Genomic DNA, 27,302 nt, shown 5'->3' on the forward strand with positions numbered 1-27,302 from the left:
GCTACCAGCCTTATGAAGAAAGATTGGGGTGTTAGGAGGCCAGGGCGAGCCTGGAAGGCGCTCTGGAAGGCCAGAATGAGTCCTTTTTTATTTTTTTCTTTTTTCTTTTTTTGTGGTATGCGGGCCTCTCACTGTTGTGGCCTCTCCTGTTGCGGAGCACAGGCTCCGGACGCACAGGCTCAGCGGCCATGGCTCACGGGCCCAGCCGCTCCACGGCATGTGGGATCCTCCCGGACCGGGGCACGAACCCGTGTCCCCTGCATCGGCAGGTGGACTCTCAACCACTGTGCCACCAGGGAAGCCCTGAGTTCTTTTTTAAATGTAAGCTTTATAACATTTTATAAATTAATATTCTGTGGAAAACAGAATATAACCCAATTAGAAATGTGTGTCCAGTGTAAGCATAGTATTTGGTTACATGATTAAACTCTAAGACCAGATGGCCTGACAATGCACTTGCTAATTTTGTTATCCTCACCAAGTTTCTAAACTTCTCTGACCTCCTCATCTATAAAATGGGATCATAATGGTTCCTATAAAGTTATCTGGTAAGCACTCGATGTTAGCTACTATCGTTATAGTTCCCATAAAAGGCTTTAAAGTGATATAAATTCCCCTAAATGCAACCTTTTGCCATAGTTGCCCATAATATAAAGAATATGTTGGTTACTTTTCAAGGGTGTCAAAATTTCTTGTTATGTTTAGACACAGAACTGTATTTATGTCTGTCACGTTGCCAGTGGACTTTTCCTAGTTATGCTCTGTTTCCTGTTCTCCACAGACTTTTTCATTATTCATAGTTCAGTTATACAGAGATAAACTGAAAGACCAAGTTCCTGCCCTTAAGGAAATTAGAATAGCAGCAACTAGAGATTTAGAGATTCCTCCTGGTCCTTTTTCTTTCTTTCTTTCTTTCATTGCCAAATTTTTTCTATAGAGTTTTATTCCATAGAGAAAATTCTGCTGAGATTGTTGCAGAAATTTGCCACTTTTCTTCTAGGTGTTTTGGCCCAGGGGAATCAAGAAAAGTGGCCTCTTCTTTACAGAGTTTCCGGCATTAGCTTACTAGTCTCCAACAATAACTCATTTCTCAAATTAGAAAACTCTTGCACTCACCAACTGAAGTTTGGAGCTGATATCTTAAAAAGGAGGCAAGAATTTCTTCCCAAGTGCATAATCTCTGTCTTTGAGTTGGCAAAATTTCCATGCTATAAACTATTTACTGTCCTTAAGCTCTTGGTGCATTTAAGAAAACTAACAGGTATTATTAAGGATACAGATCACACACACATGCGTGCACACACACACACACACACACACACACACACACATCCAGAGCTTGCTTCTACTCCTTCATCACAGCCCTCAAAGTACACCTACAGTTTAGCATGTTCCTGGGAGTACAGCTAAACAATTCATTTTCCTTCGAGTGAATGTTTAATACTTATATTCTAAATGAGATGAATGAAACCGAGGGATTCTGTTTTTGACTCTCCATTATGTAAGGGTGAGCTCTAAGAAGTTTCTTCTCCAAATTTCTGGGGTTATATTAGTAAAATCAGATCACAAAATTCTAGTTAGAACCCTTAAAGAACAAATCATTTTCAGTAGCCAAGTTTTCCAGAAAGCTAAGGTTTTAACGCTCTAAGTACTATAGCCTTAAAACATTTTGGACAGAAATCTTTCCCAAATATATAATGCGTCTCATGAAATTAAAATAGGTGCAGATGTTAAATACCTAATGCTGTGCCCAGCACAGAGCAGACTGGCAATAAATGTTAGTTGTCTTCCTTATCCCTTTCTCCCTTTCCTTCATAATTTTGGGATATCATTCTGGATATCAGCTACTGCACAATTATTTCCCTCCAAATTTTAGGAGTAGATAGAGTTTTTTCATCTTACTGGGCTTGTTGCCTTCTTCTATCTGCTTCTCTCTATTTTATGTAACTTCTTCTGTTGTCAAGCTACCACTTCAACTCATTTTAATTCAAACAGAGCAGCGCATGGAGGCAAAGATGAGTAAGAACAAAAGTTTGCCTGCATCCTATGGGGGCAATTGAAAATAAAACAGTAACTGTAATTACATGAGCCAGTACAGTCTGTGCAATAAGAGAGGGGGTTGAGAAGCAAACAAGACCACACCTAGTTTAGAAAAAGATTTCATGTTGCCAGATTGATTTCCTACAGGCCTCCTTCTGCCTTGTACTACATTGATGATATGGAATCTAGGCAGCTAAATTTCATATAATTGTTTATAAATTTAGGGTAAACAGACTCTGAACTGAAACCCTTAGAGGGAACTTTTTGAATAAAATCATGGGAACACAAGTGCCTGGACTTGGTAACCTTCAGATTTGATTTCCTCTTGCCCTCCTGTGTTGTTCCACCCTGGCTATGATCCGTTTTGGTGTGGCTTCTGAATAGCTTAGTTCCAGACAGGTGGGTGTTACTAGACATAGGTCATGCACTCGTGAAATGCGCGCTCCACACTTGTACACGTACACACACAAGGGGCTCCTTCCTCGCCACCACTGAAGGAGTAGTAGGGTGAGCATGAGGGGAGGGGAGACAGTGGCAGGCAGAAGGGAAAACAGAGGACTCTGGAGGAATTCTAATCCCACTATGACTCCTGCTGCATGTCTGCCTCTTACAAGACTCTGCCGGGAAGCTATGGAAAAAGCTTTGAAATTGTGGGCCGGGGAAGAATCCCTTGCTAATGCATTTTTGAACAAGGTGGAGCATAGATCAGTGGCAGGGCAGCTACACTTCAAATTATTTCATTCCAGTATAAAGCAGACTACTCTGACTTCAGTGTAATCATTAGAGGTGCTCTTGACTCCCTGATACCTGATTGCAGAGACAGTGGGAAACTGGTGGAATGTTGCTCCCTGTTGCTGCCTGTGTTGTCTTGTCTAAATCTGTTGAAGTAGCTTCCTCCTGCATGCTTTCCAGGGAGACATATACCAAGCCTGCTTTTACTCTCTCCTCTGCAAAGTGAGGGATGCTGTGGGTCGGGGTATTTAAACCCAGGTATTTTCAGGTGTTCTGGATTACTTTCCATGTTTAAGAAGCTCCTTTGAAACTCCAAATGTGGAGGGTGTTATTAATGATTCCCCTCTCCCGGGGAGATGCCTGAAAGCCATTGAGTCTCTACACTAAAGGAGACAGAGATGGCACCTTTCTAGCATTCAGCCTGGCCTTCTCTGAATGAGACCCTGACATGCACACATTCCAGCAAGCCTAATCCCTTCCGGCCTATAGAAGGTTAGTTCTCAACATGATATTTTGTTCCGGGGAACACATAATGTTCCCAAGTTCAACTCCAGGGACAGCAGCCCTGTGGTCCCAGGAAGGGTGCACTTGACCTCAGTTTCCCTTTTCTCTCCCAAGGCTGGGATACCTGTGCCATGCAGCAAGTCTCCTTTCTTCCTTCCCCACCTCCCACTTTCTATTTGTCTAATATTCCTTGATGTGGGGGCACAGACTTTTATTCACGTGCTTTGGGACAGATGCAGTTTGGAGTTATGAACTTGAAACCTTTTTGAAAGGTTTTCAAGTACATAAATCATATATTACATTATATCACCTCTGGGCATCTGAGACACTATCCGTAATCAAATATGCTAATATTCCTTTAGCAAAACGTTCAAATGGTCACACTACAAGGGATAAAGACAGACGTAAGTAGCATCACATCATTCAGATCGGATTTTGCTGCCAAACGCTATGAAAAAAAACTTTAGGCTTCCAAAACTTTTCAGGTTTCAGAATTGCAAATAGTTCTAGTATGGGAACAAAGAAACCTGTTCCTTAATACTTGAGTTAATTGGTTAAAATACTAACAAGGATTGGAGGACTCTGGATATATCTGAATATTTTCCCATTAAAATAATCTATCCCAAACTTTATTTTTCATTTTTTGGAAAATACAAAAAGCCATTAAAAAGAAAAGTACAAAAGTTACTCACAATACCTAACTATTTAAAAATCTATAATATGAGGTGACAGTTACATATGATCTGTGAATATACTAAAAAACCATTGAATTGTACACTTTAAAGGGGTGAATTGTAACGTATGTAAATTATATCTCAGTAAAGCTATTGAAGAAAAGGTATATGGATTCAAAAGAAAAAAAATCTATAATATACCTTCTTCAATCCCATCTTCCTTCTACCCCAACCCCAACCCCCAGGTAACTGAATTTATATCTGCCAGGTTTTCATATGCTTATCCCAGCATTTCTATATTATACTCACAGAAAGCACAGATATGTATGTATATCTGCACTTCTTTTCTTTTTTGGACAAAATTCAGATCACACTCTCCACAGATCTGCATCTGCTGTTGTTTTGAATTTAACAACGTACTCTGGGATTTCTAAGGCAGCACATGGAAAGCTCTTTCATTATTTATAATGACTGCCTAGTATTCTGTTGTGTGGATATATTATAATTTATATATCCTGTTCCCCATTAAAGACGTTTAAGTTCTGAGTTTTTTGTTATTACAAGCAATACTGCAGTGAACTTTAACGTTAGAAATGTTTTAAGTAACCATGTATTGCTACTGCAGCGTAGATTTTTAGAAATGGGATTTGGGGGTTATGGAGTGTTGAAACCTTAACGGATTCCACCAAATTACCTGATGCAACAGTTTTTCCAATTTACAATCCATAGTGAATGAGCAAACCTCATATCCTTACCTGCACTAGATGTTTTCACAGTTAAAACATTTTGCCCAGTGTTTACTTAAACCAAGGAACTCCTCTTACTGTTTCATTAAAAGGATTAGAATTAGCTGGAAGTTCTTAATAGAATTACCTCTATAGTACATAGTCCATGTACAGTCAAAATCTGATCTGTGTACTACTTGTGCCAGAATCTTCTTGGAGTGCTTTTTAAAATGAAAATTCCTGGTTCCAACCAGACCTACTGAATCAAATGCACAAAAAGTAGAGGTTAGGCAGTGGTGTACTAGAGCTGATTCATATTGACCCGTAAGAGCCAATTGCTAATTTTCAGATAGTTAGTGAGCTGATTGTTAAGTATAGCCCTGATTAAAAATAAAGGCAATAAATACTCAAAGGTCATCCTTCCCTAACTATTTTACTACACTTTACTACTATCTTTGCTCTGGGGGGTATTTATGTCTATTGTATCTGTATCGTGGAAACACTATAAAATAGTGTGTCTTTCCAACCCAGTGTTCAGTAATGTCACATTGGTAGCTTGAAATTAACTGTAGTGGGAAAATTTACACCATCGAAATTGAAAAATGCTACAAATCAGTGCTTCATAAATTATTTTGTTGGTTGTTTAGATTTAAGAAAACAATGAAAAAAATATTAGTAATGCTGATTACTGTGAATAGCCAAAAATTTTGAAGAAATTTTTTTTTAAGTATTCAAAAACTACTATCCAGTACTGCAAAGATTTTGCTCACTTTGTTGACGAGCAAGTACAGTTCCAACATATATCTTTGTTTTTCAATAAACAAGGATATCAACAAACATTCTTGTCCAAACGACTCACTAGTCAGTTATAACCATAGATTGGCTAGAGAAAAATTAAGGAAAAATTAAGGACATAGCTCTTTCCACTTCTAAGGGGCATTCATTAGACATGGTGGTGGTGAGCCAACTTTGACTTTGCAGAAGAGGGCAATATCCTAGGGGAGAAAGCAAAAATACAGACAGATCCCTAGAAGATCATCAAGCCCCACCTCACTGGACTCCTATAAGATTGGACTTTAATGTGAATCAGAAGTAAACTTTCTATCTGGTTTTAAAAAAATCAAAAAACGAAAACAAAATTAAGGAAATAATTCTGTGAAGTTCAACTGGTTATATGGAATTTATGATAAAGAATATTATTTATTTTATTATTGTTTGTAAATTGTGTCCTACACACATTTTATATTAGTAAAACTATAATAAATGTATATTTACACACGCATGCATATTTTTCTTGGAGAGCTTGTGTGTTACCAGCACATCACTGAGCCCAGCATTCTGAAATTTTAACAAGCTCCCCAGTTGATTTTTTTTTTTTTTTCCCAGTTGATTTTTATGCAAACTAAAGTTTGACAACTGAGGAGCAAAGTTTCCTAGAGGATTGAAGTTACTTCTACATTTTTTTTTTTCCTGTACTACAGGTGTATCAGGGAAATCTCCTGGGGCTTGGGACATGAGCAGAATAATTTGCATTTATCAAAATAAGTATAATTAAATCCCAATCCTCCTAAGAAAAGGGGTGCTTTGAAAGAAGAAAATGCCTTTACTGTCTGGTTATTCTAGCACTTTTTTATTTCACTTAGAAATTTGTAGGAGAGTTTATATTTATTCTTAAGTTTTTCACAAAATTTGGTGTTTGGATTTAAAATGCTATTTTACTATTATGGTAGACGACACAACGCATATATGACTTTCTTGGACACACTCCTCTTCATGTATGGGGTGCAAATCTTCCTTCTTGACACTTAATCTAGATAAACCTTTTTGAACAATGAACAAAAATAAGTTATATCCTTCCATTTTTTTACATTTTTGATTTTTAAGTGGAATATATGGGGTGACAGGGACAAGAAAATGAAAGGCAGAGACCATGAGACCAACTCGGAGAGAGATATGATTGGCAAGAAGGTAACATTCAACCTGCATGAAATTCCACAGCCTCTTAGGCCTTTTCAGATAAAGGGAAGAGATTGCAACATGGCTGAAAAGGCATTATTGAAAACAAAACCATGACTTTGATTTCCTTTTCTTCTGAAAATAGTAAAAACCGTACATCTTATGTGTTATGTACTAATTCATTTTTAAAGCACTTGTTTTTAACACAGAGACTGAGTCTTTGGAGTGATAGAAGGAGACCAGTGTGACTGGAAGGGACCATCTAGCCCTACCCCTCTATTTTACAGAAATGGAAATCGATACTCAGAAAGGTTAAGTGACTTGCCAGAGGTGGTATAGCTACTAGTCCAATGGTATTAAAAGCTAAAAGAATTTAATTTGTGTTGAATTTCTAATGTGTAGTTTATCAAAGTTCATGTCCTAACTATATAAAACAAATAATGGAGTCAGTCCTTCTAAAAATCCTTTGAACCACTAGGAAGGAAGAGGAATGAAATTATCCTTGCACAATAGAATAAATATGAATAAAGATTGGAGTTGCTTACCTCATCTCATTTATGCCTTTTCATTCTGATGTATGAAGGAATCCACTTCCCTTATGTAGGGATATTTCTACACCAGGTTACTTGATAATCCCACTGATTTCAGAAGAATTATAATAGGATGTTCTTCATGTTCTTCTCTAACCTTAATTATACACAAGCAGCTTGTTGTGAGTCATGGGAATGATTTTAGGACTATTCAGTGCCTCTCAAATGATCCAAAAGAAGGCTATTATCCTGAAATATTTTTTGGCTTTTGCCAGTGTAAGCTCCCTGATTCTCTAGCTTCCTGCATTTCAGTTTTGTTAATCATCTTCAGTTTGGAAGACTAATGGTCCTTATTCATCTCATTCATTCCATGGGACACCTGTTTATTTTAATACCTAAATATGGTCATTAAGTATCAGGAATTGCATTTTCATTCATTTGGTTATGAAAAGATATGTAAAGCACTGCAGTATTATTGCTTTTTAAAGAATATATTCAGAATGTCCTTTTTTCCTTAAAATGTATTTTTTAGAGCAATGTAACATTGAACATTATAATGTTTAGCTTAAGTGATGTCTTTTAGGGAAAAAGTTTCCCTAATACTATTTAGTTTCTCACATTTCGCTTTTATTTTCTAGTTGTTTTTGAGACAACCTTATACTTTACCTTCATTTACCCCTTTGCAGCTCATGATTTTTTAATCACCCTTAATTTTTAACTCTTTTTTTTAAACTGGTCAGGGTACATAATCATTAACTAATTACTTTCATTTAAATTAATAGCAGATAATGTTTTATTTTTTAACCAAAAGAAATTAAGAGGAAAAATAAAGTTACTTGCTCATGGGTTCACATCAAAATTAGGAGATCCAAAGCATTTTTTCACACACTCCACAAATACTCAGGCTGGTTTCCACACCCTGTCCCTCACTAATCCCCTCATTGCTTTGGCATGTTTACGTTTGTTTACTGTGTTCTAGGAAGTACGGTAAAAGACGGAAGTCATTAGAGAGGCTAGGATTTGTACATTCTATTTCCTATTTTCTATTAATTCCTTTTTTATGTTAGTTGACTGTCTTACGTGTAAAATGAGAGAGATACCCTAACTAAATATGTGACCAAAAAGACATTTGATGAAAACCATTCAAATATGACATCTCATGACATTTATAAAATAACTGTTAGAAAAATAAAATCCAACCTTCCTTAGGCCTGGAAGAGACCCTTCTAACCTCCCTCTTTCTGCCAACGAAACATTGCTCTCCTCTTCATCCCATTTGGAAACCCTTTGTCCTGCTCCCCGTTTCTTCTCATTCTATATTAATTCTTCTTTTCTCCATCTTTGAAAATTTTCCAGAGGCTGTCTTCTTGTACGGATATCTCCCCTACCCAACACTTTTCTAGCTCCATTTCTTTGCAAGTATTCCTTACCCTTGTTTCCCCGACTTAAGTGTAATGTATCTATCACCTATAATAACAGAAAGGAGAATAAAATCTGAGCAGTAACTGCAAACCCTTCTAAACAGACCCTTTATCTTACATTATGAAGATTTGCTTAAGGTCTCAGGGAATTTTGAGAGATAATTTGGGGCACTGAGCAGTTTCAGTGTTTTCCGTACTACTTCTCAACTCACAAGTGCTTTATGAAGATTAACTTTATTAATCCTCATACCAATTACAACGTAAACATATTGAATGACTGAAAATTAATGCCAAGTCAAATATATGAGCTATAATATTCAAAGTATATTTCCTAATTAGTACCGAGGACCACATACATGCATAATTATATGTAAATTAGCTACTTCAAATTTATTTTTTCATTGAAGAACCAAAATCAGTACACGATATAGTATTTTAAGCTGATGAAGATAATTGGGTTGAAAATACAGCCACTGATTTTAGGTTGAGCTTCAAAAAGCATATATTCCAATTAAATTACCGCTTTTGCAGACTATAAACTTCCTGTTTGCAAAACAAAACAGGATGTTATTGCCACTAGGTTACCCTCTCTTTGCTTATCATTCATGAGCACTTAGCGGTTTAAGTTAAATAAAAGATGGAGAATATACTGTTGCACAAAGTAGTTGAGAATTCCAAAGGGGGTGAAAGGTAAACCTTTTATGTATATAAAAAATATCCTCCAGACAATTCAAAAATTCATAATAGAGCATTTTATATGAGAAATATGATTTTTAGCTTTATATTTCAAACTGAATTTAAAAGTTTCTTTGATTAAAACTCTTAAAGTTCCTTTTCATTCCATTACTTATTCTTCTGGTACCTTTACTGTGGTTCCTAGACTTTTGCAGTTACATTCTGCCCTCAGTAGGGAGAACAGACAATAATTGGGAGAATGCAAAAGAAAGCTTAGACTTTCAATTAAAAAATGAATATATATTAAAAACTGAGATGCAGAAGTAAAAAGTGGTTGATAGGACTTTTCACTGAGAGAAAGGGGAAATAATAAAATAACTCTTAGTAGTCAGATATAGTATTTTAAAAACTGCCGACCAAAGCCCATGAAGCTAGTGGACAAGCTAGTTAAAGGTGCCAGAAGACAGCACCTTCGGAAAGGCAAATAAATGTTTAAATATGCTGTGTACACAAAATAAAGATTTAAAACTTAATGCCTCAGGAAGGGGCCACAAGTGGAGGGTTTTTGCTTCTTGATTTGGGTGCTGGTTACAGGAGTGTGTTAGTTTTTTAAAATTCCTGAAGCTGTAACTTCTGATTTGTGCAATTTTCTGTATATTATATAGTTCAACGAAAAGTTCAAAAAACAATCATTAATTTAAAAACTCTATTAACGCATATATGTGGAACCTAGAAAAATGGTACAGATGAACCGGTTTGCAGGGCAGAAATTGAGACACAGATGTAGAAAACAAATGTATGGACACCAAGCGGAGAAAGCGGCGGGTGGGTGGTGGTGGTGGTGTGATGAATTGGGAGATTGGGATTGACATGTATACGCCAATGTGTATAAAATTGATGACTAATAAGAACCTGCTGTATAAAAAAATAAATAAAATTGAAAAATTTTTTTAAAAAAGTAATCACCATGTCAAGTATTTAATAACTTTCACTTCCACCTTGAAAAGCATAGATATTAAAGTGCTAATATAATTTAAAAAAAAAAACTGCCACGTTTTAAAAAATTCTGTATTTACCTAGGATTCGTGGGTTTTTTTCTTTTAATTTTACTTTCTTGGAAGTATGATTCTGGAGCAGGCTCATAATTCTGAGAGAAGAAATAGTATAAATCATAAGCTTCACTATGGATTCTTTTCTTTGCATTCATAAAAGATGGAAAGAGGAAAGTGCTCTGACATTAGTCTCGCCGCAACATTCTCCACACACAGAGCGATTATAAAAGCTCGTTGGTGAGCCTGCCTGCCTGCCTTCCATTTGATCTCTTTTGGGAACAGCACAGGCCATCATTTGTGAAAGTCGTCTTCTTGCAGGATGGATAAAATGCATTTTCTCTTCCTTGCCACAGGACAAATGGAAGCTAGTAATTTCTAGTCCCACAGCAGTGAGTACAAAATCAAAAGAGGCTAACTCACTGCAGTGACAGCTTCAAAAGGAATTCTTTTTTGAAGTTTTTTTTTTTTGGTAGTGCTGGTTTATTTAGCACCAAGGCTTGTCTGCTAAGCCAGCTTTCAGCAGCCCCCAGGAAAACCTCTGTGCAGTTTGTGTCATGTATTAACAGTGCACCTATTTCAGTTATATTTGCTAAGCAGATGCACGTTTGCCATGACAGCTTAAGGTGTTAGTGCTTTTTGAGTGGAGACTATTTTATATCAATGTATCTGTAACTGGAGAGTCCTGATACGAAAATATGTTTTCAGTGATTTCTCTAGGAGAAATTTGGTGACTGAGAATTTGTTTTGAGGAAACTCTAACAAAACACTTTAATATATGCATTTTCTGGTTAATTTGGAGAATCATCTTTTTACTGAGTACTGTTAAGTGACTCTAGGACCTGCATTTATAATCCAGTGGTACCAAAAAACAATAAAGGAACTGTGTCTTACCTTCATTAAAACCAGAGTTTCATTCAGTGTGCCTGTACCCAGAATGAACGCGAGACCCTTATCTGCTATTCCCTCTGCGGTTTCCTATTTGCCTCTTGTGCTTGTGTCCGTCTCTCTGCTGCTGCAGGGTTTCAAATATACAGAAATAACCTTTCTTATATAACAACACAGTCCAACTATATAGAAATAACATTTTTTAAAAACAACATGGCCCAACGGACAAAACTGACAGCCATCTGCTCCAGTGCCAAGAAAACTGGCTGTGTTCGATCTATTAAGAGACCTCACTCTCCACTCTCCTATGGGATTTTCCAAGTAATTTTGACTCTATGAAATTTTTCCTGACTATAGAAATGAATCCCCAAGTAATCTCCTATTCTTCGTCACCTTGGGAGCCATGATTTAATCTCAGCAAAGTGCCATCAATTGATCTGTCCCATCAATTTAATGTTGTTAATTCAGAACAAAGAACCATAAGGTAAAGATCAAACCAGCTTAACGGTCAAATAGTTATTACAAAATCTGTGTACATATATTATTGAAAAAATATTGGTGTGTATTATATCCTTGATTCATTCTTGTCTGTTAATTCAAGATAGGCAGAAAGTCAAGAAGATGGTCTTTAAATTATGTCAGAACACTCTGAGAGGGTGGAAAGGTATGATACAGTTTACTGTTTGCTCATAAATTTCCTAAAATACATTTTTATTATTAAAGATGTTACTTCTTTGTTTTTCATAAGACTTGGCAATGGTTCCAGGCATGCTTTTTCAGTACTTCCATAAGGAAAGGGTCCATCATCTAAAACTGTGGGTGGGATAGTAGATAATGGGTGTGCTTTATCCTTTATCTTTATCTTCTGAGGAGAGTGCAGTGAATTAAAATCCACTCTACAACTGTCTTTCTGAAGGACTTTTCCAGTTAGTGGGATGTAGTGTATAACAACACATTGGTTCCCTCAGGATTGATGATTAACCTGTTTTTTTTTAATTGAAGCAGGAAACAACCAGGACAAGATGAGCTCATGAAGTGTATCTCTTGAGGGAAAGATTAGGAGAGATCAACAGACTTCTAAGGACCTAAGATGTAATAGGTTATTATCATGCATTATTCTACATACTTACTTTACTACTTAGCTATGAATCCAGGCAGGAACTAAAAGCTATTATTAGAAAAGCAAGCTAAATAGTATGGAATGGATAACCTCATATCCCATGCATTCACCTCACATTAAGAGAAATGTACTTCCTACTTAAGTGGATATCCTTAAGTACCACTGGTTACTTATCAATTCTTGCTTAATTCCTTTATTTTAACTTCAGGACATTTCATAGATAAAATGCTTTGGAAGTCTCCAAGAAATAGAACTCTTTTTTTTACGTAAATAATGTTTACTAAATACTAACATTCGAGAATTAGTTTTGATACCCAGGTGTGTCACCAGTGAGCTGAATTGCTTTGGCCAACACCCAGTCTCGGTAGCCTCTTTTCCCCTGTCTATAAAGTGCAAGATTTGAACTCCTTCATCTCCAGGGTCCCTTCCAGTTCTGAAATTCTATGAGTCTATATATTTGATAAAATACCTTGCTGTGGTTATACATCTCTGCCTAAGCAGAGGAGAGCAATTTCTCAAAAAAGAGAAACTGAGACCCTTGTGGAGCGAGTGGTCATCCAGTTTTCATCTTACTCAAGATTAGATTTGGGTTGAGTGCTATTTTCAAGTTTCATCCAGTGTCTGTAAATACTTGTTTCTTTCATCATCAGACTACTCTTCAGAAGTCTTACCACTCAACCTACAGTACTGCAGTACCCTCCTATGCCATGATACGCTTCTAAGGCATTATTAGACTTGATTTTACATTTCTTTTTAAAAATGATTCTCATTAAGAGATTCCCTGTTAATATCTTTACCATTATAAAAACTTCTAGTACATACATATGACATTATACTGGACGGTAATGACATAAAATGAAATATACCTCCCAGTGTCATCTGATACCTATCTGGTGAATGAAGTTTCATCATTATATCTTGAAATCAATCAGGCTAAAAGTATTTCTCACTGAAAGAGAACAGCAATCATGAAAGGTCCCTTTAACAGTGATATCTTGGGTTCAATCCTCTGTAAACACAGAACATTAATAGCTAAAAGTCAAGTATTCACCAGTATACCTTGGAGAGAGAGTGCACCTATAGCCCAGTACAGTGAAAGAACAATCTGTTTTTGAAGCAGAAGACTAAAATAAAACAAAGATACCTGGAAAGAAGAGTTGTCAGAATTTTTGCATAATGATAGCTGTACAGGATAAATGAATAAACATAGATTAAAAAAACAATTGCAGTATCAATATAAAAATTGCCTCACTCTTTTTTCTACAAACACAGAATCCTGTTGAACTAACTTCTTCTGACCCAGAACTCAGAAAGAAGCAGGTTGTCTTGAGTCTGGTCAAAGGGAGCTTTATTGCTAAAAGTCATGGAAGGCCTTTGAAACAATGTATTATCAACTTCTTTGAGATCCTACTGTCCCTAATCCAAGAATTTCATTTTAGCCAGACCGTGATGTTTATGTCTTACTACAATTTCACTATATCACTGATGACTCTCTTCTGTATCTCCCTAGGTCATACCTTTCTGAATCAGCATTTCTATTTACATTTTGAAAATATCTATTTTGTGCAATATGTTTAACATACCATTTCAATTCTAATTCCTTTTTTAACTGTCTCCTTACTCATTTAATATTCCCATGTTTTCCCCCTTTTTTCTATTCCTGTTATTAAGTTGGAAAAATTTGATGTGCTTTAGTTTCTTCAGTTAAAGAAATTCCTGACCTATAACTATGAAAATATATTTCTTAAAAGTAAAATATTCATGTGCTGAAATTTTTTGGAATCTACCAATAAGAAGAAGAAGAACTAATATTTATTGGATTTTTTCTATGCTCCAAATAGAGTGCTACATTCTTTACATATTATAGATTGTCTCATTTATAGACTGGAGTTTCTTAGTGGTATCAATATTGATCACGAGTACTAATCTACCAAGTATTAAATAGATAACTTTCTAGATCCTGCTCGTTTTAAACAAAGGAACTCATTGAGCACCTAGTTGAAACTGGTCATGATCTTGTAAAGCACTATGGTCAAATAACTGTGTGTGATGAAAATGTAAAAATTAATTCCAAACTTTCCACCCAACAAATCTTACATATTGTATGTTGTAAATGTACAATATTTATGCTGAAATATAAATCAGGGAATAGTCCTCATTTCCTGTTCTACCTTTCATTAGGACAAATTCAATCCTGTGATTTCAGGCCATTTTAGTTATTTCACTCACTCCTGTCCGATCTTTATTTAAGCTGTGGGATTCCATTTCTCTGGTTCTTCGGCTCTGCATTAATTTTCCCATCTATTTCCTCTCCTCTCTTTTGTTTACTTTTATTCTAGTCACAGAATTAGTCTTTTTGACTAGCTTTTTCAGCCAGCATATGATTTTGATACTCTGAGTTCATTTTCTCTATGTTTCTTAACTATCTCAGTTCTGATTTTGTTTTTCATCTTATGTGGTAAAATATTAGCAGAAGCACTGATGTGTTTCTTTATGGTAGTAAACCTTTAAAGTCTCATCCATTTTAAGAGACAGATTTCATTTATAGCCTAGTGAATTGAAATGAATTAATTCTTATGAGGCTTCATATCTTGTGGCTGAAGCACTGTGTTACAATAGAAGGGCAAGCAAGTCAGAGCACACTGGGAAATCATCAGTAAAATATGCAAAACTAGCTGAAGTTTCTGAGTTCACCAGAAGGAAGATCAGTGTGGAGGTTATGGAAATAATAATGCATCACTGTGGTAAAGATCATGTTGGAGTTAAAAGGTCATAATCTTCACACCAAACACTCGACTGAAATATGCTTCTCTCCAAAGTTGCCACTTGCTATAGGAATAGCTGTGGTCCGAGAGCCCTCCAGACTTCGAGACAGCCTTGTTTGAGGGAGTTCAAGTTGCTCCTGCTGGGACTTCTCACTATGTATATATACAAACACATGGGCTCTTTAGGTCAAACTGTAGAAAGTCGAACTAGAAGAAATCACAATGATTTACAATAATAAAATTTGATTTTGAAATAATGACTCTATGAAATAGCAATAGACTGAAATGATGTCTAAAATGTATATGAATATGCTTTATAAGTATTTTCTTTACTTTGTGATAACTCCTAGAATTTTGCTCTACTAAAGTATCATCGTTAAAATGTTTATCCATGGGCTTCCCTGGTGGCGCAGTGGTTGAGAGTCCGCCTGCCGATGCAGGGGACATGGGTTCGCGCCCCGGTCCAGGAAGATCCCACATGCCGCGGAGCGGCTGGGCCCGTGAGCCATGGCCGCTGAGAGCCTGTGCGTCCGGAGCCCGTGGTCCGCAATGGGAGAGGCCACAACAGTGAGAGGCCTGCGTACTGCAAAAAAAAAAAAAAAAAATGTTATCCATTACTAAGTAACAGAATTTCCTCAGGTCACACAGTTAGTAGTGTAATTCTATTACCCCATGGATAAATAATGATGATTATCTAAAATGTAAAGCATAGTATGTACACACTCATACACACAGGCACACATACACACAGCAGTTTTTAGAATGCCTCGTTTTTTGCTGACTCAGTGGATCAGATTGACAAGATAAATTTGATGTAAACAACTCTATTTAGGGTGGCTCTTAAGTGTATTTCTTCACTAATTTTCCTTCTGTATATTTTGATTTCTGGAGTTTTTTATAAAACAGGTAAGATTTTCACTTTGGATCTGTGTATATTCACCAGCCCTCTACCCATATAAGATTTACATTCTCTAAGACAAAACTTAGAGTCTCTAAAATTCAGTTTTCCCCAAAGTCATTATGTTATAATACATTAAGTCAGAAGTTCAGTATATTTTTCTCCAGAATGTGTTGAACATCTCATATTACTACTTGAGTTTTTAGCTGATTTGTTATTATTGTGTGATATCCTTGACTTTCTTACAGAATATGGCATGTAGTTGATAAACATGTGGGATCAAAAGAAAACCTGGTACTTTGCACTGGAGTGGTGAGACTGTGGCTCACTTTTTAATCTCTACAGGGAATCAGACAACAATTATATAGAAATTATTTAATTGGCTATTTGCTATTATTTAATTTAGAGAAAACTTTGATGTGTGCTTAGAAAATGTCTTCAAATTAAAATTTGTTTTTGACTTATTTTCATGCTTTTCTTAGACTAAAAATCTACTCAATTTAGACAGTTCTAATGAAGAACATTAACAGGAAGATGCCTTGTTACTGGCAATAGCTGGCATGATACTATTAGTAACACTCCTGCTACTCTTAATTTGGTGACACATTTCAGCTTTAATAATAAACTTATTTAATAGTTCCTGAAATGTGTTAACTTATTTATTTTTCCCATTTACTTTTTTTTTAAGTCATGGTAAAGAAAATCAGCCAAGTTGGATATCAAAATGTGATTAACTTGATTCTTTCAACACAAGGATATAATGTAAAACCAAGAGACAGTTCTCATTGTACATAGAACTTTTTGCTTGGATGGACATGGTAGGGAGAAAACAAGCTCTCACTTGATATTGTTAATTAAAACAAAAAATTACAAAATCTGACATTAAGTAATTAGTGAGTAATCTGTAAGTGCTAGGTAATGTGCTAGGTGGACACCTTATATGATCCTGTCCTGCATTGCTTAAAATCTTCCAGTGGCTTCTTTGCAGACAGAAAATAAAACCCAGGCTCTTAACACACTCTGCATGGCCCGGACAGTCTCCAGCCTCTTGGCCACCATATCCTTCCTGGACCACAGTAGATAAAAAAGCTACCCAGTGTCATATTATCCTGTTGAGTTCACTGTGTGACATTATCATGTTTATGTATTTGGTGTTTTGTTTTTCCCTGTCCCACCTACCCCATTTCCCTATCTCCTCCACTTCCATTAGAGCATAAGCACCATGAGAGCAGGAATTTTGAACATACTGTTTTTCACTGAATCCCCATTGTGTAGAACAGCGCCTGAGTATAGCAATTGCTCAGTGAATATTAACTGAATGAATGGATGAGTACCATTTCTCAAAATAGCCTTAGAAGATAGATATGACATTGTTTATATACAGGAGAAATGTTTTCTGAAAACAACCAAGCTAATTAGGTGAGTCTCTGGAGTTTAGAATTCGTTTGGTATGAATTAATGGTATACTTTCCACTATTCTCATTTTATTTTATTTTATTTATTTTTGGCTGCATTGGGTCTTCGTTGCTGCACACGGGCTTTCTCTAGTTGTGGCAAGTGGGGGCTACTCTTCGTTGTGGTGCGCGGGCTTCTCCTTGGTGGTGGCTTCTCGTTGCGGAGCACGGGCTCTATGCGTGCAGCCTTCAATAGTTGTGGCGCACGGGCTTCAGTAGTTGTGGCTCATGGGCTCTAGAGCGCAGGCTCAGTAGTTGTGGCACACCAGCTTAGTTGCTCCGTGGCATGTGGGATCTTCCCGGACCAGGGCTCGAACCCGTGTCCTCTGCATTGGCAGTCAGATTCTTAACCACTGCGCCACCAAGGAAGTCCAGTATACTTCACTTCTTAATTTCTCATATAAATCTATCAATCTTGCACACACATACACAATAGTTACATTAAAATCAACTCTTAAAGTTGAGATATAGAGTTTTATAATTACTAGAATAAAATGTGAAATAGAAAGGATTTAACATATACAGAAATGGAAGGAATGAGTAAGTCTGAGTTACTCTTCATGGTCTCTGTGGTTAGAGATCAGCAACTTCAAAAGAGATCAGAATTTGGATGAGTAATTTAAATTTTTACCTTCTTTCTATTTGGAGAAGACGAAGAAAGAAGAGAGAAGATTTGTAAGAGGTCTCTGAAGTGTCCTTGGCAAAGATGCAGATACTTAGCAGCTCTCAACTGAAATTAGGGTGTAAAAAGAATGAACATCAGGTTCCTGTTTAGAAGGTGGGAATGAACGAGGCGTAGAAACCAAATAAGGTGATCCCTATACATAAATTGGAGACATTACAGACTCTAAGAAATGATTATATCTTGAAAGCCCAAATTATGGACTACTTCAGTTCTTGAAAAGTAGAAAAGCTAGTTGTTTGGAGCCCCATGGAACAAACCATTCAGTTCACAAACTTTCCTGGATGTTTCAACAATACAGATAATGCATAGAGAGAAGCCACAGCTTTCTTCTGTGAGCTTATGACTAGTACTTAGTGTATCTGCAGGAAAGCAGATAACTAGTCAGTTTGATGAGTCAAGAAAAAAAGCTACAGACTGCTTGAAATGATAGTTTTGTTGTTGCTCTGGGATACATTGGAAATAAATGGATTTCATGAATATGAGAGTACTCTGTAAACTATAAAACACCATACAAATGAAGTATGTAGGGTTTTTATGTAGTATTGGGTTGTGATTAGTTAACATTTTTAGTTTGAAATCCATTTTTCACATTTTTATATTTAAGATGTGTATTTTGTGTGTGTGTTTTCAGATAATCACAAAGACTGCTCTGGTGTTTCCTTACACCTTACACGCCTGCCGTAAGTACTACTGTTATCCTAGCTGAGTGACAACTTTAAGATCTTCAAGAGCTTAAAAGTGGGAAATCCACTGTGCTAGTTAACAAATTGCTGTATAACAAATTATTCTATTTGTTAACAAATTATTCTAAACGTAGTGGCTTAAAACAATTGCTGTATAACAAATTATTCTAAACGTAGTGGCTTAAAACCACTATTGCTGTATAACAAATTATTCTAAACGTAGTGGCTTAAAACAATGAATATTTATTGTCTCATTTTCCTGTGGCTCAGGAATTTGGGCACAGCTTAGCTAGGTGCTAGGGCTGGCAGTCTCGCACAAAGGCTGCAGTCAAAGTCTCGGCCAGGGTTTCAGCCATCTGGAGACTTAATCGAGGAGGATTCGCTTCCAAGATCTCTCGTGTGGCTATTGACGGGATTCAATTCCTTGCTGGCTGTGGGCTGGAGGACTCCCTCCTTTCCTCCCCATGTGGGCTCTAAACAGGGCAGCTCACAGCATGGCAGCTGGTGTCCATCACAGCTAGCAAGGGAGAAAGCAAGAGGGTGAGCAGGATGGAAGCCAGAGAGTCATTTTGTATCCTCATTTCAGAAGTTACTGAATATAATGTATAAGCCTGATAGGTGAAGAAAATAGTTAACAACAAATCTTCATACTCTGAACCCAGTGGAGAAGAAAAAGAAGTCATTTTTGCTATATTCTGTTTGTTAGAAATAAAAAAGTACTGGGTCTGGTTACTAGGTCCAGCCCACATCAAGGGAAGAAGATTGGACAAGGGCACGAATGTCAGAGCTGTGGGTCTTTGGGAGCTGTATAGATCAGGGTTCTCCAGAGAAACTGAACTAACAGAATGTATGAGAGAGAGAGAATGAAAGAGAAATTGAGATTTACTTTAAGGAATAGACCCACACAGTTGTCTGATCTGGCAAGTCTGAAATAGTCAAGGCAGGCTGGCAGGTGGGAAATCCTGGCAGGAATCAATATTGCAATCTTGGGTCCAAAGACAGTCTGGAGGCAGAATTCCTTCCTCTTCCCGGGACCTTAGTCTTTTCCCTTAAGAGACCCACCCACGTTGTGGACCATAATCTGCTTTACCCAAAGTCAGTGTTTTAAATATCAACTACTTCTTAAAAAATACCTTCACAGCAACATCTGAATTAGTGCTTGACCAAACAACTGGGCACTGCAGCCTAGCCAACTTGACATATACAATTAACCATCACAGGAGCCACTAAGAGACTGCCTTCCACATTTACTGTGCCACAAAAATGTGTATTATTTGCCCAAGAAAGTAAAGTTTTCTCCAGAAAAAAATATATATTCTACCTCTTCTACCATATTATTTTAATTTTCACATGAATCATATTTTACAGACCAATGTATTGAAGTATACCTTATTTTTCCAAGGCAATAGTTTTGACTTTGCAAATAGTTGAGATAAATATTACTGTTTTCTGCAGACAGCCTTTAATTGCTGGCATGTACCTTATGATGTCTGTTGACACTGTTATACCAGCAGGAGAGAAAGGTGAGTAATGATCTTTCAGAATTACCGTTTCCTCATTACCTAATCTTTAAGAATGGATTTACAGTATATTTTTCAAAACACTTGAAATGACCAATATTTTTGAGTCCCTGAAAAATACACCAGTTCTTTATTATCCTTGGAGTTAAAATAGGTTTTTGTATTATTCCAAGCCAGTAGTTTATTATTTTCCAGTTTTTATGCTAAGAATTGAGACCCATGGGTAAGTAGAGGGTTATACAAATTAAAGAATAATTCTTGAGTATTTTACAAATCAATCATCCATTCTTCTGATGCCAGAAACAAATTTCATATCATACTGTGGCATAAACTACTGCAGAGAATATCAGATTCAGAATCAAAAGCCAGCAAATCCAGGTGCAACTCAAGTCTTTGAACACAGATTTACTGGGCTTATTTCTCCATTTGTAAAATGGGGATAATAATAGCTGATTTCTCCTAGACTTACAAAAAGCTATTGGAATAAATATAATATTATTCATCAGTGTATCTTATCCTTTGGTGAAAGTGTCATATTAAATATTGTTTGTTTGTTCTTACTGGGAATCTTTTAAAGTTAATGACAAGTATGATCTCATTACTTTTCATTGGCTTATTTTAAAAGACGTTTATTGAATAGCTACTATGTGTTAGTCTGCAAGGAAGGAAAAGTATATGAATAGTTTCCTTCTCAACAGGAACTGTCAATCTTGTTATCTTAGGTATCTGTAATCAATTTTTCAAAAATCCTTCTGTTCTAAAAATAAAAACAAATGTTTAAGCTTTCTCAACTGTGTAAATTTCGTGATAAAGATATCAAATTAAGCCTATGTTTTCACTGTTGATTTGGCCTAGTCATTTTGTTTATGAGTGAAATAAAATATGAGGGTAAGGGGTTCTTAACTTATCTTAGTAAAGTAGCTGGCACATAATAAGTGCTTAATATCTGCTGAGTATATGAGTATATGTTTACTCAAAACCCCCATGCTTAGCTACTTGTGAATACTCTATACATACTTTTAGTCAAGAATAATGTTATTTTCCAGTTGAATAGTGACTTTTTTCTGTGTTTTCATTTCTAACAGTGGTGAATTCCGATATTTCATGCCATTATAAAAAGTATCCAATGCATGTCTTTGCCTACAGAGTTCACACTCACCATTTAGGTAAGAACTTTAAACTACATATTAGATGATATACCACTGTCCTTGCTAATGCTATAAATGTAAAATGTAAATTATATTTGACCTTAAATCTGTTTCAGTGAAAGAGATTTTGTGCAATACCTTGAAATTCTGCATGTTTTTTGATCATATTGTTTTCATGAAAATGCCTAGCATTTGGAGTTCTGAAAATATTCATATTTTATTTTGAAATAAGGAAAATAATGCCTTTTATTTTTCTAATACCTTATATAATTATAATTTGTGTTCATTGCAGGTAAGGTAGTAAGTGGTTACAGAGTAAGAAATGGACAGTGGACACTGATTGGACACCAAAGCCCCCAGCTGCCACAGGTGTGTAGAATCTAGTACAATTTTGAGAGAAAAAAATATTAATCAGATAGTAATTTAAAAAACCCTCATAGGGCCCTTGTGAGTTTCTGTAGGATCTAAGCATCTCTAAATCTACCTTTACTGTATATCTAAGTTGTGTATAACCTCTTTTCCAACTTGATGGTTTCCTTATCAGTTCTCTTAATATTTCTAAGCAGGGTGGTGAAGTGTGTGTTCATCCTCTCTACCCAGGGTGCCCCAAGCCTCACGTTATTAAGGCATGTGGTTCTGGGTTTTATTGAGGATTTTAATGAATCATTGTATTTGTCTTCTTTGCAGGCTTTCTACCCTGTAGAACACCCAGTAGATGTTAGTTTCGGTGACATACTGGCTGCACGATGTGTATTCACTGGTGAAGGAAGGACAGAAGCCACACACATTGGGTATGATTTCACAAATTCCACTATTTAAAATGATTTTCATTAGGACAAGGCATGAGTATAGGTGACAGTTGTCTTTGTGAATGAATGGCAGGCACATTTTTCTCTATTATGAACAATTACAGCAAACTATAGCATTTTATGATTTTAGAACTGATTGATTTACATAAACTCCAGAACATGTGCTTACTTTTTCATGCTTCCTTTCTTCCTGCTTATTCAAGACCTTCAGGATCACACCTCTACATATTATTGTTGCCACAAGAGTGTGTATTACTTCCTGTACATCTTAATAAAGAAAAATGTAATGATTATAATTTTTTTTTCTCAAGTGTCCTTTTGCCCTGTGTTCAACTTTAGGTGATTATATAGGTTTTGCATGTAGTGGTGGCCCTTAATTACTCAGAACCATTGATTTTTTTCTACCTGTTAAAACTTTTATGTATTCATTGTTTTCCAGATAAGAAACCAAATGAGAATAATACTATGCAGTACCTTTTCCATAAGAGAATGTTGAATTTTTAAATAATTTTCAAAATACTGAGCTGCTTTGAAATAAGTATACTTTATAACACCAAGTAAATTTTTCAAAACACTATGAATTGTTTCAAAAAAGGTTTGCCTAAATTAGAAATGAAAGATAAAGTCTCTTATCATTTCTTTCTGTTAGAAAAGAACCAAGGAGCCTCCTTTCCATATTAAACTAGGTTATAAAATATTTATGATGCCACCTAGAAGATGGAGCTTTAAACCACTTATCTTTTGATCAAAGAGAAGTTACAGAGAATAGGCGTCTGAAAATATGCATTAGATGCACAGAAGATGATTCTTATGATGACAACACTAGCTGTTGGTTGTCAGGGGAAACAGAAAAGGTACTGATGCAGGTAAAAGAAAAAAAAGCATTCGAGATGGTGGAATAGGACTTTTTAATGTCAGTCTAAAAGGGTTTTGTATTAATAAGCATCAATTTTAAGGCTAAAGATAAAACAAATAGAAAAAAGTCATCAAGTTATTATTAAATAAGAAGTTTTTAACAGCTTTGCTTTTGGATGACTGATAAATTTGGGAAGGAGACTTGAGTAAAGCAATAAAATTACTGAGTTACATAAAATGGTAACAAAAGGACTGACAAAGTAAACATAATTAGATTTGAAAAGTCTAATAATTCACTTATTAACAATCTTTAAATACATGAAGTGTAGAGCCTCTGGAACTTAACTTAAACGCCATTGGTTATTTTATTAACCTTTGAAATAGACAAACAAAGGAGTAAAAAAACCCCTTTCAACACATTCTTTGTACTAGCTTACAAGTTTAAGTGTGGAATAAGTAGAATATTTTTGCTTAGAGGTTCCTGTGCCGTTTTGGAGGGCTTGTAACTTTGGCCAGATTCTATCCTTTGAGTATCCTCTGTGAGACAATTATCAGCCATAGAAATTAATGACTTGTTATAGTACCAGGATGAGAGGCCAAAGTGATCTCTAGGGGCCTCTTTCGGTTTCATGAGTCCAGAATAATTCTAGTCTTTTTTAAAATGTGCATTTTGCTTTAAAATAATACCCAAAATGACTATACCAATCTATCTTTTTGTAACTCTCATGTGGACTAAAGAAAATGCCACTTTATAAATGAAATAGAAAGAAATTACAGGAAATTAACTTATTGGGTGAATCCATATTCTGAATATTTAATTTAAACTAAGGAAGCAGAAAATTTTGAATAAACTTAAATATGAATTAAATCCTCATAATAATGCAAAGCATTCTTATAGCACTTAATATACTTTTTAGTAATAACAATAATGCATCTGTTTTGTAAAGTAAAAGGTACCACCTCCGTAGGGTACTATAGAATCACAATTGAGAATGTAACCAGTAGAAAGAGAAAACTAGTATTTTTATGATGTCTTTTAAATTAAATGATACTCTGTAAATCTCCTCTCTCTCTTCTCTGTTCCCATCTAACCCCCAACCCACATACACAAACATGTACTCCCAGTGGCACAGGTTTGAGCCCTGAGCATGAAGCTGACTTAAATACAAGTCCCACTTACCCAAACATCATATGGGACCAGCAGATGCCCCCTTCAAGCACTGGAAGAAAAATGGGCTTCAAGTTTTTTACCTTCTTGTTCTGCAGCCACCTGGAAACTAGGTTTTACTGGAAAATTGTACCATCAGTGGCCTACTAGGAAGATTTTCACTTGAGTGATTCTTCTACCCAATCCTAGCTTAACTCTATTAAGCTAGAAATTTTAGGACTGGAGAAAACTTAGCTTAAGTAGAGCAATCATAGTTAGCTAATAAAAAGCCCTTAAAAAACTAGGGACAGATTTTTCCATACCAGGGATTCATCTCAAAATATAACCATTAAAAAACAGGTGAATTTAAGACAAATTATGTTAATAAATTTACTTAATGGTAACATTTTAAATCCAGATATATTATGTTTCTTTTTAAATAGTAAATATGAGTAATATATCTTAGGCAAAGTTGCGCTAATGTATATATTGACAATATAGTACTAATTAACCTACCAAGAAGCAATATTTTCTACCTGACTGCATTACATATTTTATATTAAACATGATGCTTCTCTAAATTCATTTCAGATGTTTAGTCAAGTTTAAACAACAAACAAAGAATTTAATTGAGTCAGCCAAGTAAGCTAATTAAGTCAGCTAATTTGCCTAAAAGTGTATATGCTAAAACTTTAAATTAATTCTTGAGAATTGGTAGGTAATATTTACCAGTTTGGTCAGTTTGTTGGTGATATTTTTCATTTGGGACCAGTTATTTCATATACATATGAGCAGGTCTAATAAATATTTGTAGTTACCAAGCACAACAGTTTAATCAGCATTTAAAGTGTATTATATGCAAATAAAGTTATATGATCAATAGCCTCTTAATGTACAAGTTTTAAAGTACCATGAAACCTCTTAAGAAACAATTCAAAGCTTTGTAAAATAACTTCTTTAAAGTTTTCATATTTCTTTCCAAAATTAGTCTTTCACTGTCATTGGTTATTTTCAAGTCTAGCACCTGTTCATATTTCTTTCCAAAATTAGTCTTTTATTGTCATTGGTTATTTTCAAGTGTAGCATCTGTTGAGTGTAAGGGGCAGGGGCTAGGGATGAGGGAATCACCAGAGTGGAGCATCACTGTCTGAAACATAGTCATGGTGTTCCATAATATTTGGGTTTTTATAAATGATACATTTCACAATATTTGATACTTTCTTAAATGTCAATTACATATCTTTATAATATGAAATGATATATTTTTATAAAAACCCTGATAGATAGATAGATAAAAGAAAGATAGATAAACAGATAGACCTCAATATTTTTCAGAAATGCTGTAAATTGAGTTTGTAATATTGACCTGACTCAGCAGTATGGTGTATTAGGGGTAACAGGTTATGCTGTAATACATTATAAACATCTGTTAAGATAGATTGTTCCTTCTTCCTCATTCAACATATATTTATTGAGCATGTACTATTTTCAGGCTCACCAGACTTTGTCAGATTTAAAGCTAGCCTATATAAAAGAAGTAGTTCTCACTTAAGCACCTTATTATGCATGAAGAGGAAAGAAATGCACCACTGTAATTTGGGGATATAGGTGATGCCAGCCATCATCATTTAGGGAATCACATTGGCATTAGGGAGTGTTGAAAGGACCATTCAGCAGAGCCAGCACAGAAGTCTGAACACAGTGTCCCTCCATACTTTCTCATGTTAACAAGCATTAGATTGACAGAGTTGCATTGCATATGTTGTTCTCTATGGAGAAGAAGGGTAGATGTATCACTGTTCTCCCTTAGGAACATAGAAAGCAGTTTGGTTTAAAGTCAGATATTTTTTGGGTGAAATAAAGATGAATGTGGAATAAAACAGGCACACCATGTTGCTGATACTAACAATGATTTGAATCCTACCATGTTTAGGATATGATAGTTTCTGTGTCAGATAGGAACTTAGAGTTACTTTGACTACAAGTTCAATTATAGATGGAAAGGAATAAAGTATGACTCTTTTCTTTTTCTTCAGCTGTTTAATGAAATTTTCTTTGTGATTGCGAAGATTCTTAAATTGTTTAATCAGCTCAATATTGTATCATAGAGTCAATACCTTAAATGAGCTATATTAGTGAGCTGATTAGGCTGTTTCACAAAATCACATGTGTTTAGAGATGAACATAGGCATGACATTCCCAAACAAAAAATATAGAAGGATCTATCCATTGGTTAATTGCAAGTTTCATTTATTACCATACAAATTTATTCAGTTTTTCTCCTTTCATTAATTTGGGAAGGTTTCATTTTGCTTTCCCTCTCTGCACAATGATTCAAGGTTTTCTAAGCCAGGGCCACATCTTAAATTACTTTTCCCTCATTTCACTCTCTTGATCTATACCTTTTTCCTCATTTTGAATGAGGGGAGAGTGGATAATATGGTGGGAGCTCTGGCTTATTACTTTGGCACCAGCCATTCCTTTTATAGCACATAATTTTCTGACTCCAAAGCTGCTAAAATGTAATTCTTAGCAATGGCATTTTGACACATGAAGATGTGTGTAGTGAACAGGTGTTTGCTCGGGTTTGCACTTCACTCTTTGCTTTTATTCCATGGGAAAGGCAATTACACTGGCAGGTATCAGATTCAGAGAGTGAAAAGACAAATTATTTTCAAAAGCACAAACGGAGCTTCCCATAACAGGGGCTCATTCCTGTGGTCTCTCAGGCTCTACATTTTCAGAGCTTAGAGGAACCACATCCCTGTTTGGAAAAGATTTTTCTTTTTTTTCCTTCCCTTGCTGATGTCATTACTGTTGCTATGGAGAGGAAATAAGTGCCACATGACATTGCTGGAAAAATCAACACTGATGTATTTCTGTATGGCAAATAATCCATTTCAGAGCTTGTTTTTTTTATTAGTAGAGGCTTGCTAAAAATTGTCAGAACTAACACCAAAAAGGAAATGTTGCTTTGCCCAAACCACGCTGCTTTATAAAAGGTGGTTTATGTGAAGGTGTACC

The 27,302-nt window shown here is 35.7% G+C and overlaps 1 protein-coding gene across 14 annotated transcripts in view; it reads left to right on the plus strand.

Annotated features, from left to right (window-relative positions):
- Positions 1 to 27,302, plus strand: part of PAM (peptidylglycine alpha-amidating monooxygenase) — a 280,663-nt gene that overhangs the window by 196,513 nt on the left and 56,848 nt on the right. For all 14 annotated transcript variants that reach the window (XM_079916802.1, XM_079916803.1, XM_079916801.1 and 11 more), the window contains 5 exons: positions 18,748 to 18,796; positions 20,255 to 20,322; positions 21,405 to 21,485; positions 21,760 to 21,836; positions 22,155 to 22,258. In XM_079916802.1, the coding sequence (XP_079772928.1) occupies positions 18,748 to 18,796; positions 20,255 to 20,322; positions 21,405 to 21,485; positions 21,760 to 21,836; positions 22,155 to 22,258 (379 nt within the window). The remainder of the gene's footprint in view (positions 1 to 18,747; positions 18,797 to 20,254; positions 20,323 to 21,404; positions 21,486 to 21,759; positions 21,837 to 22,154; positions 22,259 to 27,302) is intronic.

Source organism: Stenella coeruleoalba, assembly GCF_951394435.1.
Source record: "Stenella coeruleoalba genome assembly, chromosome: 3".
NCBI lineage: Eukaryota > Metazoa > Chordata > Mammalia > Artiodactyla > Delphinidae > Stenella > Stenella coeruleoalba.